The sequence below is a fragment of the Sinocyclocheilus grahami genome, unplaced genomic scaffold, assembly GCF_001515645.1.
Source record: "Sinocyclocheilus grahami isolate Dianchi unplaced genomic scaffold, SAMN03320097.WGS_v1.1 scaffold485.1, whole genome shotgun sequence".
NCBI classification, from domain to species: domain Eukaryota; kingdom Metazoa; phylum Chordata; class Actinopteri; order Cypriniformes; family Cyprinidae; genus Sinocyclocheilus; species Sinocyclocheilus grahami.
Window position 1 is genome coordinate 702,765 of NW_015505664.1, and position 16,894 is coordinate 719,658.

Sequence of the window (16,894 nt, forward strand, 5' to 3'; positions counted from 1 at the left end):
TTTTTTTTTTTTTTTTTTTTTACTTTTATTATTATTTTTTTAATGGTTTTAGTTTTAGTTTCAGGTAACAGTAATAATAACACTGGTTCAGCTCATAAATCAAAATGCAAGTACATATAGCATCCTCAGTGTTGTTACACAAGGCCCAAACGAGAGTAGTTCTCTCCTTCAGATCAGTTACTGTGATGGCAAAAACAACAATTTGAACAGATGCTTGCTGAGCGATGACATGGTGCAAGTCCAACCAACATGGTGCATTTTGCTCCTGCTTTTATAATACATTTTCATTGTTCAGAGGGTCAAAATAGATGCATAAAATACATTTTAGTCAATTCTTGCTTTTGCAATGTGGGTAACCTAGCAAAAAAAGTACCATGGAAGTACCATAGTATTTTTAGAAGTAACATATAAATGCCAAAGTACAGCATTGTTGGCATCTGATACCACTGAACAATGACCCATCACAGTATTTTGTATTATTTCCAGTGTGTTTTGGATCAGGTGCACCTCAGCCGAAGCTCTTATGTGCGTGTTTGTGGATATAAAGGATTTTTAAACGTAGGTTACAATAATGTAATCACTGCAGCGCTGCACGGCTGTGAACTTCCTGATTGAAATTAATTCCTGCTTCCTCAGCACATCGGCGGCAGCCACTCGCTGCTTATTGACACGCAGAAGAGAGAGAGAGAGAGAAATATGAGCTCCCTGTAGGCTTCTCCACCTTTCAGTCAAATTATACATTAAAGAAGTGTGGACTTCATGTTTTATACATTGAACAGCGGCGGCTGTAATGAAATAACGGCTCGGCTTAGTCAAGCAGTTCCTGTTTGTTTTCTGCTTATGTTTGAGGTCCTGGACAGAACGAGCGTTAATGGGCTTATTGTTAGAGCCTCGGCAAGAAGGTCAGGGTTACTCGGCCAAACAAACTCAACGGCACATTTTCATTTAGGTGCATGAAAAATGACTGCATAATAAGAGAATCTATAGAGTATATAACACCTTTTACAGTAATGTCAAACAATATAAAATAGCTAAATGCGTAGTTATCTTGTTAGTAAAATAATGGTTAAAGTTAATATCAGAAAGTCTATTGAGCTCACCAAGGCTGCATTTATTTGATTAAAAATTCAGTATGAATCTGTAATATTGTGAAATATTATTACAATCGAAAATGCCTGTTTTCTATTTGAGTATATTTTAAAATGAAATAGATTTTTTGTGATACAGTGCTGATCTTTCAGCATCGTTACCTCCAGTCATGATCCTTCAGAAAATCTTAATTATTCCCAAAAATGTCCATTCCTTTTTTTTATTTATTTTTTATTTATTCTTTTTAATCCAGAAATGATCAAAATTATTTCAAACATATAAAATAACCAATAAAAATAACAAAAACACACAACAAAATTACAAAAAGTGTAACTAAAATTAAAAACAGAAAATATAAAAATAAAACCTATTCAAAATATTAATAAAAAATATATAATAATATGTAAATCATACTAAAATAACCCTGTCATTGATATACGGTAATATTTAGTAGTAAAGTAGCATTTTATTTTGGATTACTTATTCTTTATTTACTATTTTTAGAAATGAAATGAAAATGAAATAAGGGGGAAAATTATGATAAATAATTTAATTAATGTAATCGCTAAATAAATATAACATGGTACATTTATAAATACTGTAGGCATAATGTAGTCACTTGCAAAACTAATTTCAGGCGTGTGCAAACTTTTAATTGGTCGTGTACATGTTCATTAACAGCACACGGATCTGAAGCCAGGCCTGGCTCACGCTTCATATTAAACTCGACTAGTCCTCTTGATCTGACATAAAGAGCTGCAGTAATTTTCCAGCCACAGAGCTTTAAGTGACCGGCTAACAGGTGGTCGCACGTAACGGCGCTAATTGTCCCGCAGCAGACAGAGCTAATTTAACGACATGTTGCGCGCAGCCGCTTTCCAGCAAACTTGCCCCGTAGACGTGTGAACAACTGATCTAATAAGCTGCGCCATCTTACCACTCCGCCAGAGAGAATTCAGCAATAATCATAAAAAAAGTAATCACGGACGAGCCCCGGGCATATTCATTTTCACTTACCGCCTTTGTCATTTTCTGCCTCTCTTTCTTTGCCTCTCTTCCTCTCTCCAGTGGCTTCGCTGATACTCAGGGCCTTTAGCGCGCTGTCGAAGCAAGTCACATTTGTTTGCATATCATTCACACGCTATAGATGCTGGATGCTGACTAACCCCGAGATGAGCCGCAGACAGGGACAAAACACCGCCTGTCACTAATCACATTAGTCTGAAATCACTCCAGCGTGACTAGCTTTTGTCTACTTTTTGTTTGTTTTTCACAAAATTCGACATTGGTTTATGAAATATGCATTCTGTGGCTGTATTTTTTGCATGAAAGGGTCATATTGCTTATAAGACTCATTCATGGTGTCTAATAAAACAGCACTATTGATACTACGCATACTTCTTAAGTGATATCTAGAGAACAGAAAAAATAGAAAACTAATATACTATAACAAGTAATGTTTAATGTATAAATATATATATATATTCATTCTATTATTAATATGTTACTAATAATTCATATTATTTGAAATAGTATTATAATTAATTATAATACTATTTCAAATAATATGAATTATTAGTAACATATTAATAATAGAATGAATATATATATATATTCATTCTATTATTAATATGTTACTAATAATTCATATTATTTGAAATAGTATTATAATTAATTATAATTATGATTAATATTATAATAATTAATAATGATACACAAAAAATATTAAGACACAACAGCTGCTTTCAACATTGCTAATAATCAGAAATGTTTCTAGAGCAGCATATCAGCATATTATACTGATTTCTGAAGATCATGTGACACTGAAGACTGGAGGAATGATGCTGAAAATACAGCTGCGCATCACAGAAATAAATTACATTTTAATATATTTTCACATAAGAACTTTTATTTTAAATTGTAATAATATTTTACACTATTAGTGTTTTACTGTATTTTTTTTTGTAAATAAATGCAGCCTTGTTAAGCAGAATAGACTTCTTTCAAGAACAGTTAAATATCTTATTGATTTTATATATATATATATATATTCTCAAATGTCTTTTCAAATGTGATAACCAATAAACTAATGCCATATTTTAACAAATTACGATGTTTTAGGTAAATGCTTGCCATTAGCCTATATAAATGATTAAAAATCATATTTGAAATCAAAAGATCTTTAAATGGCAAGTTGAAATGGACCATGTAGTGGATAAAACAATTGGAAAAAAATCTGGAAAAAAGTGGCAAAATAATTGCATATCTATCCTATTTAACACTATTTAATTGAATTAATAATACATTGATTTATCTTCCCAAAATGCAGGGCTAATTTTATAAGAAGTTGATTTTTAATGCATAAAATTCTGTCCTCTGTGCAGTTCAGTGCAGCGTAGCAGAAATCTTTAGAAGACAGATATTTTCCTCAATATTTAGTTTTTTAAGCATCTCGTGTCTGTCTTTTTTTGCGGTCTGACTCTTGTTTGTTTGGAGTAAAGCTATCTGTGAATAATTAAATCAAATGCATCTCTTCCCTTCCTCCAGCTGTGAGAGCCAAAGTAGCGCTTTAAATATTTACGCTTCGGCAAAGCTTTGCCCACAGTTTCAGAACTCTTCAGATGCATGCAAAAATAATATGATGCTTGTTCGTGTTGTGCAACAGATGTCTAACCGTAGTTTTAGAGGGGATGTTCAAAACCCCTTTGAATGATTCACCAATACGGTTTCTGCCAGTGTCAGATAATAGACACACAAAGCTGGCGGCACCATCATATTCACGAGAGATTTGCATTTTCAGAAGGAAATAACAGAGCAGGCGCCAGAAGAACAATGGTGAACTTTTTGGGTGACTTTAGGATCCAGGCTTTAGTTCTGCATCAGTGCTGCTTTGTAATTGTCCTGAATGACATGAAGGTACATGTGTTTGTGGCATACAGTCTTGTTGTGCTATGACAGGCCGTAAAATGCCTGCATGTGACAAAAGTGTGCTGGAGAGCTTTGATTGATGGCCGATGGAAAGGTTATGTCACTGGGTTTGAACTCCGGCGTTCTGACGTCTGACCTGATTTGATCTGTGTTGACTGACACGGCTCATCAGCTCTTGAGGAGCCACGGCATCGAAATGCACAAAAACACATAAAGGTATTCCAAAATGCATCATGAAGCAGATAGTTCAAGTCAGTAGGTTTATATTGCACAGCAGTTTTTGATTGGACGGCATAATTTTCCAGTGCATCAGGGGTGGTTTATTTTGCAGTTGAGCAATTTGAAGTCACATTTTTGTGCCTTTTTAATAAAGTACATCTATATGCATCTAAAAAGAACTGGATAGTTCAGTCTTTAGGTTTATATTGCACTGTCAATTTTTATTTGATTACAGAATTTTGCAGTGCATAATGAGAGGAGTCGTTGGTTTCGTAGTTTTTAAGTCACACTTTTGTACTTCTAAATATAATGCATTATGAAACTGATAGTTCAGGTTAGTAGGTTTATATTGCACAGCAGTTTTTGATTTGCACAGAAATATATCAATGTATTCTAAAATGCATTATGAAGCAGATGGTTTAATTCAACAAGTTTATATTGCACAGCAGTTTTTGATTTGATTACATAATTTTGCAATGCATTGTGAGAGGAATAGTAGTTGGCGAAACAAATTAAAATCACAATTTTGAACCTTTTTTTCTGAATTTCAGATATTTATTGGTTCAAATCAGAGTCTGTATTGTTGTTGTCCATCTCTGAGCTGGTTTGGCTCGGTTCAAGGTTTAAAACCCTTTAGAGATGGATTTGTTTGAAATGGAGAAAACATGGACTCTCGTTGCACAACTTTTAAATAAAGTACATCTAAATGCATAAAATGACATTGAGGTATCATACAATGCATTATGAAGGTGGATCAGCAGGTTTATATTGCACAATAGTTTTTGGTTCAGTTTGAGGTTTAGAATTCTTTAGAGTTGGACTTTTTTTAAATCCCTATGGAGAAAATGAATGGAAAAAGGACATCTGGAATCAAGGCCGCTGTAAACATGGCCACCCACTGCAAGGTACAACTTTTTAATAAAGTACCAGAGACTGTGTAAAGAAGGACATCAGAAGAAGATATGCCAGATATGAGGTATTTCATAGCCGCGAGCGCTTTATTCAAATGGTCACATTCTGAGAAGGGAGGAGAGGAGAAATGGGGCGTTCTGGTCTATTTTAAACAGATTGCCTTTAAATATTCAAAATGAAAATGATTCTGCTTTGCTCGGTGTTAAATTGAATAAAATGGGATTAATATCTAATCCTCCTCTGTGCTTAGATTTTGAGATTTGCTGCGGCTGCTTCAGCGGCGCCTCGATCCATCTGCAGTCTGCTGGCTTTTGATGTCATAAACTTCTGCTTTTTGATGTCTGCTTAAAGGAATAATGCACCACGACATTCAAATTCTGCCATTCATTCATTAACAGAATATTTAGCAGAATGTCCAGGGGCCAATTAAACAATTGTTGAACATGTTTTTAATCTCATCATAATTATTTTTTTCATCTCTAGTATACTTTCATTTAAAAAGTTGTCTTGCACTCACTTTTACAGTTTTATGACCATAAACAAATAAATGATTACATATGTTAAACACAAAATAGTACCCAATGTTATAATTAATATATAATTATATTAATTGCATATAACATAATGCAGATGAAACTTATTTGTCAATCATACAGGTAAGCAACTGTTAAGATTTCAGCACTCAAATAATGATGGCATCGTTTATTATTAACTATTTACGTTTTTGACATGTATTTTTTTATGTTATTTGATTTATATCAGTATTTATCAGGACTCAATAATTATAGTATAGTTTATTATCAACTATTTTCATCTTTTTGATTTGATTTATTATTTATTTATATTATTTATTTTATTTACTGTATTAAACCGTAGCGATGTTTTCAAATGAATTCAAATTGCTTATAATCAGTGTAAATAATAACATTTATGTAGTTAAAATATGACCATGATTAAAACATTACTAGCTGTGGAACAAGCAATATACAGTATAATAAATATATATTACAGAAATATGACCCGTTTCATTTACAGTATACGTTGACAAAAAAATGGCGTAGAAACAATTTTCACTCAGAAATTGCATGAATAGCAATTATTTCAGAAAAACTAAAGTAATATGTGCTTGCAAAAAAATTTTTACAGTGCTGTGTGTGTGTGTGTGTGTGTGTGTGTGTATTCCAGTAAAAAATATAAATGTATTATTTTTCGTTTTTATAATAATAAAAATTAGACAAGAAATTAATATATACTATTTATATATTATATATGAATAATTCTCATTTGTCAGTATCTTACAAAATGTGTGTGATTTTGTCAGTTTGTTAAGGGACTAAATAAAAAAATCATTACATATAATATATTCCAGCAAAATTATAAATAATGTAATAATTTACAATTTAATATATACAATTTATTTTAAATGATATTATTCTGTATATAAATGTATTGTATTTTAGCATTTTTTCAGTCTCTTACCAAAATGTACACTACAGTGATTCGTTTTTTTTTTTATTAAAACCAACCTAATAATTAAATTAGCTATTGACAGTAAGATGATCAATGTGCTTAATTGAAAATGCACTCATTAAAATAATGTCACAAAGGAAGTAAAGCCTTTTTTATGATTATTACAATTTTTGCATTATGCCAAATAATATATTGACTTTTTGAATCTTGGAGCACACTATTACATTTTTGTCCAAAATAAAATAATATTTATGTGTTTTTCTTTGCATAAGTTGGACTGCTAAATAATATGAATTTAAAATTGTATCAACATATTAAGATATATATGACATGGGACATGGAATGAGGAATGAGGGATGAGGAGGCAGCAGCTCTAAAAATGCAGTCTTCCATAAGGCCGGGCACATTAAAATTAATTTTGCTTTAGAGCTTCATATTCTCTCATATCTTAGCGTATGCATTTTTCATTGGCTATTTACAGAGCTGTTGGCTTTTCCTGCTTCTAAACAGCTTCCTTCGGCTCTTCCATGAACAGCTCCTCGTCTCAAACCTTCTGGCTTGTAGATTTTCAAACGGATAACATCCGATCAAAGATCAGCTAGCGGGTTAATCTCACGCCAACCCCGAGATAAGTCTCTGGACCAGAGCATCTCCAGTGGGTATGGTATGGAGAGCTTCCACATCAGCTTATTGTTTGATCTATATTTGATGATCGTGCCAATCTAGACTCGTGTGTGGAGATGCTAGCAGGGGAAAACAAACCGGCCCAGCCTGCCCTACACAAGCCCTGTTTAATCCACATCCACCACCTCGTGTCGCTCTGCAAATATTAGCAGGAGGTCAGGATGCTGCGGCTGAAGAAGGGCCATGTCTGCTGAACTCTGATGCTGTATGTGTGATTACTTCCTAGGGCTGTGTGCTTTCCTTCCCATAGAAACACTGCAGTGAATCACGCTAGGTCATATTCAGCTCAGCGCTTCGTCACAAAATACAATCACAAAAACATGTTGTTGTTTTTAATTAAAAGCTGCATGCTAATTAAATCAGCTACTGACAACTGGGTGATTAATGTGCTTAATTGTCATCAAAATAATGTCACAAAGTAAATGAGGCTTGTTTTTAAGACCGTTTTTTGAATTATGCAAAACATTATTACTGATTGTTGATGCAAAATATGACCCAGAGATTTGTCAGAACCATTTTACTCATATTTAATGTTTCATATTTAATTTTTTACGTGGAAATTAACGACATCTTTGCCATTGAGAGAATATTCATGACTGTGTAACTGTTACAGATTTTATTTTAGACCAGGCATATCACAGGGAATCATTTTAATATTATTTATTATTAAAACTTAATATAATTTCTTTATGAATGCAGCTCACTGAAAAAAATTATACTTAATTGTTTAAGGTGAGTGGTTGCAAACAATTTATTTTAGCTACGTTTAATTAAACTAAATTTGTTTATTTAAATGTAGCTAAAATAAATTGATTGCAACCACTTACCTTAAAAAAAATTAGTAAATTCAATTAATCTCATTATTAAAAAACTCAGATATTATTTGATAACAATTGTTATATGCATATGTTATATGCTCATCCAGGCTGCATTTATTTGATAAAAACACAGTAAAAACAGTAATAATGTGAACTATTATTACAATTGAAAATAAGTGTTTATTTATTTATTTAAGGAATATAAAGCTTTACTATCACTCTTTAATCAATGTAACATATTCTTGCTGAATAAAATATTAATAAAATAAAATATATTAAGTAGCACAACTGTTTCCTATATATATATATATATACATATACACTGAACAAAATTATAACTCAACACTCTAAAATGTGCAGTTTTATCACACAGCACAATGCCACAGATGTCGCAAGTTTTGAGGGAGCGTGCAATTGGTATGCTGACTGCAGGAATGTCCACCAGAGCTGTTGCCCGTGAATTGAATGTTCATTTCTCTACCATAAGCCATCTCCAAAGGCGTTTCAGAGAATTTGGCAGTACATCCAACCGGCCTCACAACCGCAGACCACGTGTAACCACACCAGCCCAGGGCCTCCACATCCAGCATCTTCACCTCCAAGATCGTCTGAGACCAGCCACCCGGACAGCTGCTGCAACAATCGGTTTGCATAACCAAAGAATTTCTGCACAAACTGTCAGAAACCGTCTCAGGGAAGCTCATCTGCATGCTCGTCGTCCTCATTGGGGTCTCGACCTGAGTTCATCGTCGTAACCAACTTGAGTGGGCAAATGCTAACATTCGATGGCATCTGGCACTTTGGAGAGGTGTTCTCTTCACGGATGAATCCCGGTTTTCACTGTACAGGGCAGATGGCAGCAAGCACACCTGTGCAATAATCATGCTGTCTAATCAGCATCTTGATATGCCACACCTGTGAGGTGGATGGATTATCTCGGCAAAGGAGAAGTGCTCACTAACACAGATTTAGACAGATTTGTGAACAATATTTGAGAGAAATAGGCCTTTTGTGTACATAGAAAAGTCTTAGATCTTTGAGTTCAGCTCATGAAAAATGGGAGCAAAAACAAAAGTGTTGCGTTTATAATTTTGTTCAGTGTATATATATATATTTACATACATACATATAGAATATGTGACTGATAGTAGAGCACAACCTGTTGCTAAAACTCTAGAGCATTTCAGTGTATTTTTAACTTCTTTTTCTCACACACATTTGTTAGGCTATTTTAGAAGAACAGTAAAAAAAATAAATAAATAAAGGTTGCACATATTGAATTCCCAGCCCACTCTTGCATGATGTTGAAGCTATATAGGATGTTTGTGTGTGTGTGTGTGTGTGTGTGTGTGTGCCAGATATGGGTTATAACTGTGAAGAGCTGGATCAAGGCCTGCAAACATGCACTTTTTTTTCTTCCATCTACTTCTGGAGCAATATTTGCACTTGCTAGAATTCACAGAGGGCTCAGACACACTACTATTACACTCCAGACCACAGGCTTTCCTTATCTCACCCGTAACCCTTTTATGTTTAGGAAATGAAGCTGGACACCCTTACAAAACAGTGCAGTAGCATGGCATCATATGGTAGTGCTAGACTTTGACGTGAATCATATGCATGTACTTTGGTACCAAACTAGAAGGGAATGTTCTCAGAACTTCACTAACGTTTTTTTTTTTAAGTTATATGAATGTTACAATAAAATGTTCTTAAAGGAATGTTTCATGGAATGTTCTTATAATAACTTGTGTTCTCATAACAGTCTTAGAACAACATTCTCAGGAACATCCTTGTGATGTTATTTTGATTTTATTTGCACTTAACCTGGGGTCTGAGGGGGTTTGGGGGGCACTGAAGAAGTTTTGACATACCCTGACATTTGTGCTTTTTCAGTATCTTAAAAACATATTCATGTCTAAAGTCTGATTACACTTTAATTAGCACAAACTGGGCTACAATAATATGTGAGCAGCATGAATATACATGTTTGTGTTTTTGAGAAAACAATGTTTATGCGTGGTTAGTAAAAGACCCTAAAAACTAAAAGTCACTGAAATAAGGCCCTAAAACACATACAGAACATTTGCTCACACGACTTTTGAGAACAGGGTGTCGTAGACTAGAGTTTTTTGCCACAAAATGTTGTGAAAATCATCCTGTTCAAAAAGTATATTGATTTAACATTTGTAAAACATGTTTTGTGCTACAATGCCCATATGCGAGGGAGTGACAATGACCATGAATATTTAGTGATTCACACCTGAGAGACAAAGGGCCGTCCCCTAATGAGCCATCAGTCAGTAATGTGTCTGTGAAGCTGGTAACAAAGAATGAGAGGAGAGTAAAATAATGGGGGTTTGTATTTTATTTACAACACATTATAATCAAAATATACACAGTGAAGGTCAAAGGCACATTATGGAGCACACTGATCTAAACACTGAGACTTGAACAGTAACACACCGTTGTGTCATTGTTGAAACAGATCATGTTCAAATGTTGAAAAAATAACACCATACCTGCTATTTCCAGTGTCTGCTGCTGCTTTCCATGGATTCAAGAAAAAACAAAAAAACAGTAGTCAGTCATCAGTAATGTCATCAGTAGTTATTTTACCATATTTTATGTAAAACATTAGCCCAGTGTAGTTGCACATCTGATGTTGGTACAGCGCTGTCAGAGAAGTGAAGTCTTCAAGGGATCTGATCACCAAAAAAAACAAAAAAAAAACTGTTAGCACGTTGATATAGGAGAACATTAGCCATCACTAATATTGGTCACTCATAACTTCTAAATAAATAAAATGATTTTATAGTCATAAACACAAGCATGAAAAAAATTCATGAAAAAAACTAGTTTGCGATGTCCTAAGAGTAATGTTGTCGTAATATCCTAATATCTTTTCAATGTTTAGTGGTAACGTACTCCCTCATGACTGGAATCAGTGCTATAAAGTGAAGCATCAGCTTCAGCTTTTCCCCCTGTTGTTTATCCCAGCGTTTACCCCTCACGTCACTAGCTCCGCCCTTGCGCCATAGCTCATGACCGGAAGAGAAGATGAGTCGTTTTGAGGGGGAGGGGAGGTTAACGTTTTTGATTAAAGATTACGAGGGTACATTAATTAAAAAAAAATAATGAAGTGCATGAATAAAATATTTATAATAAACACTACAGTATTCCATTAAAAAATAAGAATTTTCAATTTTGATTTCATGGTAACTTTAAGCATGTCATAAACATCTACATATTCGCGAACAGAGTCACAGTAAAGTTTTGTCTAGACATTCTTTAGTGTTACAGTGTAAACACTCATATTACTTTTATATCGTATAGTATCGTATAAGGTTTTAATCACGCCAAGGAAACTGGAATGTCAATATCAATTGTTTAAACAAAATACTGTCGGTTGTCAGAATGACATGCAGGGAAATAGTGGGAATATCAGTGTATGGTTTTTAAGATAACTGTTCGTTTTTACTTCCGAAGTCTGTATATTTAAAGGTGCGGTAGGAGATCTTGGAAAATGCTAACTTTAGCCTGATAGCACTGAAAGCGAATGTCCCACCCTCCCTTCAATCGCTGTCCAAAGCCACACCCCCTGAATGCATTTACGCTCACAGACCAGAATACCAGAGACAATATTTCTGCCATAGGCTACATCAGCGGTTCCTAATTCCAGCCCATGTTCCGAAGTGAAATAAATTTCAACGGATTTCCCCCGCTCAGGGAGTACTGAACACTGTGTAGGGATCATATCGATCGGAACACAGTTCATGCACGTAGCTCACTTCTAACAAGCTGGCGCGAGGACTGGATTAACCGCTGGGCTACATCATGTGTCATTCACCGGTGAGAAAACTTTAAAATACTACAATACCAGGAAGGAAGATCGGGTTGTTGATGTTTGTCTGCCATTCTCGTGCTGTCTGCACAGCGTGCGTGAACGCGCTGATGACGTATCCTGTCTGCGTGAACCTGGTGCGCAAAGGTTTGCTAATACATACGTTGACAGGCAGGTAGGAAAGCATATTAAAATGCTCGGACCGAGCGTTTTGATTGGACGAACATTTCTTGATCCTACGCCTTCCACAGAACATATAAATACAGACAAATACATTTAGACCAGAAAATGTTTCTGAAGACAATCACCTATTGCACCTTTAACAAAAGGTGACATGTCATGAAAATCTGACTTTTCCAGGTTTTAAGTGCTATAATAATTGAGCAAAACATACTAACTGTTCTGCCTTTGTCTGCACAGACGAGCACAGAACACTATATAGATCTAAAATAAACATGCAATTTATTTCCCAGCAGTTTACCTTCACAGACATAACCGACAGTTTTGTAACTCGTGTGTTTTTAACGTAAACTTGTGTGTGAATGAGAACTTAGTTTAGTACTCGCATGCTGTGACAGCCGCTTTCTGTGCGTGTGCTTCGGATGTGTGCGCTCAGAAAACCGTTTATTAAAAGTTTAAAACGCATGATTTCAGCGCGATAAACATGATAAGCAGAACCATAACAGATGTTTTTAGCAGGTCCGAGCTGTAAAGGCGCAGCTCTATTCTGGAAAAGGGGGCGGGGAGCAGCAGCTCATTTGCATTTAAAGAGAAACGCCCGAAAAACAGCGCGTTTCTGCTTCCACTCAAAATAGGCATTTTCAAAATGATATAATAAATGATCTGTGGAGTATTTTGAGCTGAAACTTCACAGACATATTCGGGAGACACCAGAGACTTATATTACATATTGTAAAAAGGGGCATAATATGTCACCTTTAACAAAATTTCACTGTAAAATTACTTCAAATTCGATCTATTACAGTTTTTCTCTGTATAGTAAGAGAACTTGCCTTTAAGCATTTTTTTTACCAAAGCATTTTTACAGTGTTTTACCATTATTATAAAATTATAAACATTAGTAAATCCGTTTTAAATGTCACTATAAAAATGATTCTTCAAAGTAGATAAAACAAAGTTTACTGGAGTATGTTTTACAAGAGTTTCTTCTTCAAAATGTCACATTTAATTCAATGTGTTACATTCAGTTTCTTTGTGATTATTTACTAGCAATTTCTGAGCGAATATTGTTTCCAAGTAAGTCTTACACCAAATTTGATTTATTTTACCGACTTACTGTAGACTTTAATTGATACTTAGATCTTTGAAAATGAGTTAAGCAGCTCTTCAAAACAATGCCCATTTAATTAGTAACAATAAAAAAAAACATAACATTCCAAAATAGCTCTATTGAAATAATAGAGCCCAGTAAAATGAAATGAAAAAATTAAATACAATAAAAGGCTAGTCAACTTTGTTAATGCATCACGCCTGACTGGCCTTTTTTCTTCATTTGATAAATAGTTTCCAATTCATGTAAGTCTAATTGTGTATGCCTCCAACTCCTCGAGTGTGTTTTTCTTTTATGCGTTCCCAGGAGTCACCGCAGGACGCATAAACCAGGATCTAATGACCTCATAGTGAATCTGAGGCTGTGCATTAATGTGCTTCCTCTTCCTGTTTGAGTGTAAACACAATAAAATAGCATTTGCATTTATATAGTTTTTCACCAGTAGCATTACTCGACTCAGGGCGGGCCGTCGGACAGATTCATGCTGATTATTACCTGTGGAAAATTAAGATAAGTAAGTAATCCCATGAAAGGAAATGGCTTCTGCATCTCCACTCCCAGTTAACTAGAGAAATGCAATCTTACACTTAGATTTGTAATGCAATGCAGACGGTTTTCAGAGTTATCCTGGAGCGAAGTAGGCATCCGTGATCTTTTGAAGATTGTGCTTTTTTCCCCTGAAAATGGTCGGCAGTTATTTGTTGTACTGAATGCCGATACGCAGAGTCTGTTTCCTTAACATACCAGCAAACCTTCCTGGCGGTAAGTTTGCCTCCGCAGCCTCATTAGGCATAAACAAAACTCAACTTGAAAGAGCGGCCGCACACTGAAATGGCAAAACGTGTCAGAATATCCTCCGAGTTTTATCCGAGTGTTTGATATCTGCTTCTGTTCAGGCCACCGAACGGATGGAAGGTTAGAGAAAGCAGAAAGCTATCAGACAGATAGCGATCGGGGTGTTTGGCTTCGGGCGAAAGCACTTCGCTTTAATGATAAAACATTGTCCTTTTCTGTAATCCCTCAAGGGAGGCGCCGTTCGTGACGGAAGACAAACAAGATTCTGACACTTCCCGTTAATTAACCTAATTAGCATAGGCCTATTATGTGGCCGGACAGTATCATGACAGGCCTCGGTGAGAGACTGCAGCGATGACCTTTAGCGGACACCACCAGCTGTCAGCAATTACCTGAGAGCGAATAAAAACTCTGGAGTCCTTCAGCGCCGCTTTACGCTACATATACAGTCACCGAGCGGGGAAGAGTCGTCGCTTAAATGCTTTTATTTAGCAATGATGCATTAAACTGATCACAAGTGACAGTAAATCTTTTTTTTTTTTTTTCAATTCTGTTCATGTTTATTTGTATAGCGCTTCTAACGATGCACATCGTTGCAAAGGAGCTTCACAGAGAAAGATGTTTCTGCATTAAAATTAAAAGCAAGTTATTAGTGGTGACTATGTCAAAGTCTTTTTTATTTCAAATAAATGCTGTTATCTTGAAGAATCAGGAAAACATAGTATCATGGTTTCAACACACACACAAAAAAGAAAAAGAAAAAGCAACTGGTTTTCAACCAGTGTTATTGTGTTGCAGTTTTTGTTATATCTTTATATTTTCCATTTTCATTATAATTTCAATTTTAGATTTAATTTAGTTTAATTTTAGTCATTTTGTTGCGTTTCTGACATTTCTATAAGTGATCTATAAGTGTATAAGTCTTTTATTTGCTATTTATTTATTTGTTTGTTTATTTTTAATTTCGGTTTTAGTTATTTTAGTTTATCATGTTAAATAAAATGAAAATAAGAAACCGTGCCCTGACAACTAGCTGAAATAAAATAAGTTTACAATTTTTTTAAATTTTATTTCAAGTAAGGAAATGTTGTTTTATGGTTTTAGTCTGTTTCAGCTATAATAACCCTGTTTTCAACATTTACAATAATAATAATAATAAGAAGAAATGTTTCTTGAGCAGCAAATCAGAAAAATGTATATATAATATAGTGTACTTCTTTCCCCAATTAGCACTGTTCTGAAACATTCTGAACAAGATCGATTGATTGATTGAAACTCCATCTTATTTGCATCAGATATTCAGAGAATACAGTCTGTTCCTCACACACAGTTATCTTATTCTTTCTTCGGCTTTCATGCTACTTTTCTGTCGTTTCTGGAGCTCGACAGACATGGTCACAGTGAGCTGTTGTTGTACAGAAAAGAGCTTTGTAGAGATTCCTCCAAAACTCTCCTTTTGTGAGAGAAAGTCGTGCAGGTTTGGAGCGACATGAGTGTGAAAACTCCTCTGTTAAACTCTGTGTGTCTTATCTTCTCCTGTCTGCGTTCTCCAGGCTTTTCTTGCGAGAAGCTTGCATTTCCCCCTCAGGAATAAGGTCCATTAAACTTTATAGGCTGCAGGCTTTGCTTTAGTTAAAACGTGTGACTAAATGTAAATATATGCTTTGTATCGGGAGCCAGGAGGCTGTTGAGGCACGCACAATTGGCTCAGAAAATGCACTGAATAAATTTACTTGAAGTACAACACTTATAACTTTTTATTAAATTGCTAATGAGATGCATCAGATTGTTGTTTTTCTTGATGAAATGCTGTCATCGTGAGGCTCGGTCTGATGTGATTGTTGTGTTTGACCGCAGGTACGTCGGTGATGAAGGTTATGGCTTCGGATGCTGATGACCCGAACTATGGAAGCAGTGCTCGGATAGTTTACAGCGTTCTGGAAGGAGAACGATTCTTTACTGTTGACCGACAAGCCGGTAAGTGCATAAATGAGTTCCCTATCATTTCCTATTGAAAGATCATATTTATTCTTGTCATGAATTGGATACTTCTTTTTATTGCTGCATTTGCAGCCAAACATCATGATGAAAAGTCTTGCACAAGGTTTTCCACTCACTTAGTTCAGAAAATGTACAAATCAACTTTTTCGAGCTGACATTTTAGTTTTAGGGATTTAATTTTTATTATTATGTTTATTATTTTTTACTTTTTACTGATAGTTGTTCCTTGCTTTTTATAGACTGCACTATAATTTAGTCTTGGTTATTTTCGTTTGTAAGTGCACCAGCACTTAGTACTGAGCTTATCACAAAAAGCCCCGAAAAACCCTGTGAGCAATTTAGAAAAATTGCTATTGAATGATATTTGTAGTTAGTCAAGTATGAAGTAAAAGCGTATTTATTTTCTCAGTAGATAAACTGATTTTTAGTTTAACAGAGTTATAACAATTGCAAGTGATTTCAATGCCATGTTTCCAAAAACTGTATTTAAGATGAGTTTTATTTAGTCAAACCTCTCTGCTCATCAATACTGTATATGATTATATGTGAAATATTATTACCATTTAAAAGTACTAAATTGTAAAATGTCATTTATTCCTGTGATGTGCAGCTGAATTTTCAGCATCATTCCTCCAGTCTTCAGTGTCACATGATCTTCAGAAATCAGTATAATATTCTGATTATGTCTGAATATGCAAGAAATGTTTTTGATAATCATCAATGTTGAAAACAGGGTTATCATAGAATAGAATAGAATAGAATAGAACTGAAATTAAAATGAAAAGGAAAATACAAAAAAAAGGATGATAATGTCTTAATGATACTGAAAGAGCACTGGATGAA

The 16,894-nt window shown here is 34.7% G+C and overlaps 1 protein-coding gene across 1 annotated transcript in view; it reads left to right on the plus strand.

The window, feature by feature from the left end:
• Window positions 1–16,894, plus strand: part of LOC107553911 (cadherin-22) — a 198,796-nt gene that overhangs the window by 104,394 nt on the left and 77,508 nt on the right. Inside the window, exon 4 of the mRNA XM_016236261.1 lies at window positions 15,908–16,027. Within this exon, the coding sequence (XP_016091747.1) occupies window positions 15,908–16,027 (120 nt within the window). The remainder of the gene's footprint in view (window positions 1–15,907; window positions 16,028–16,894) is intronic.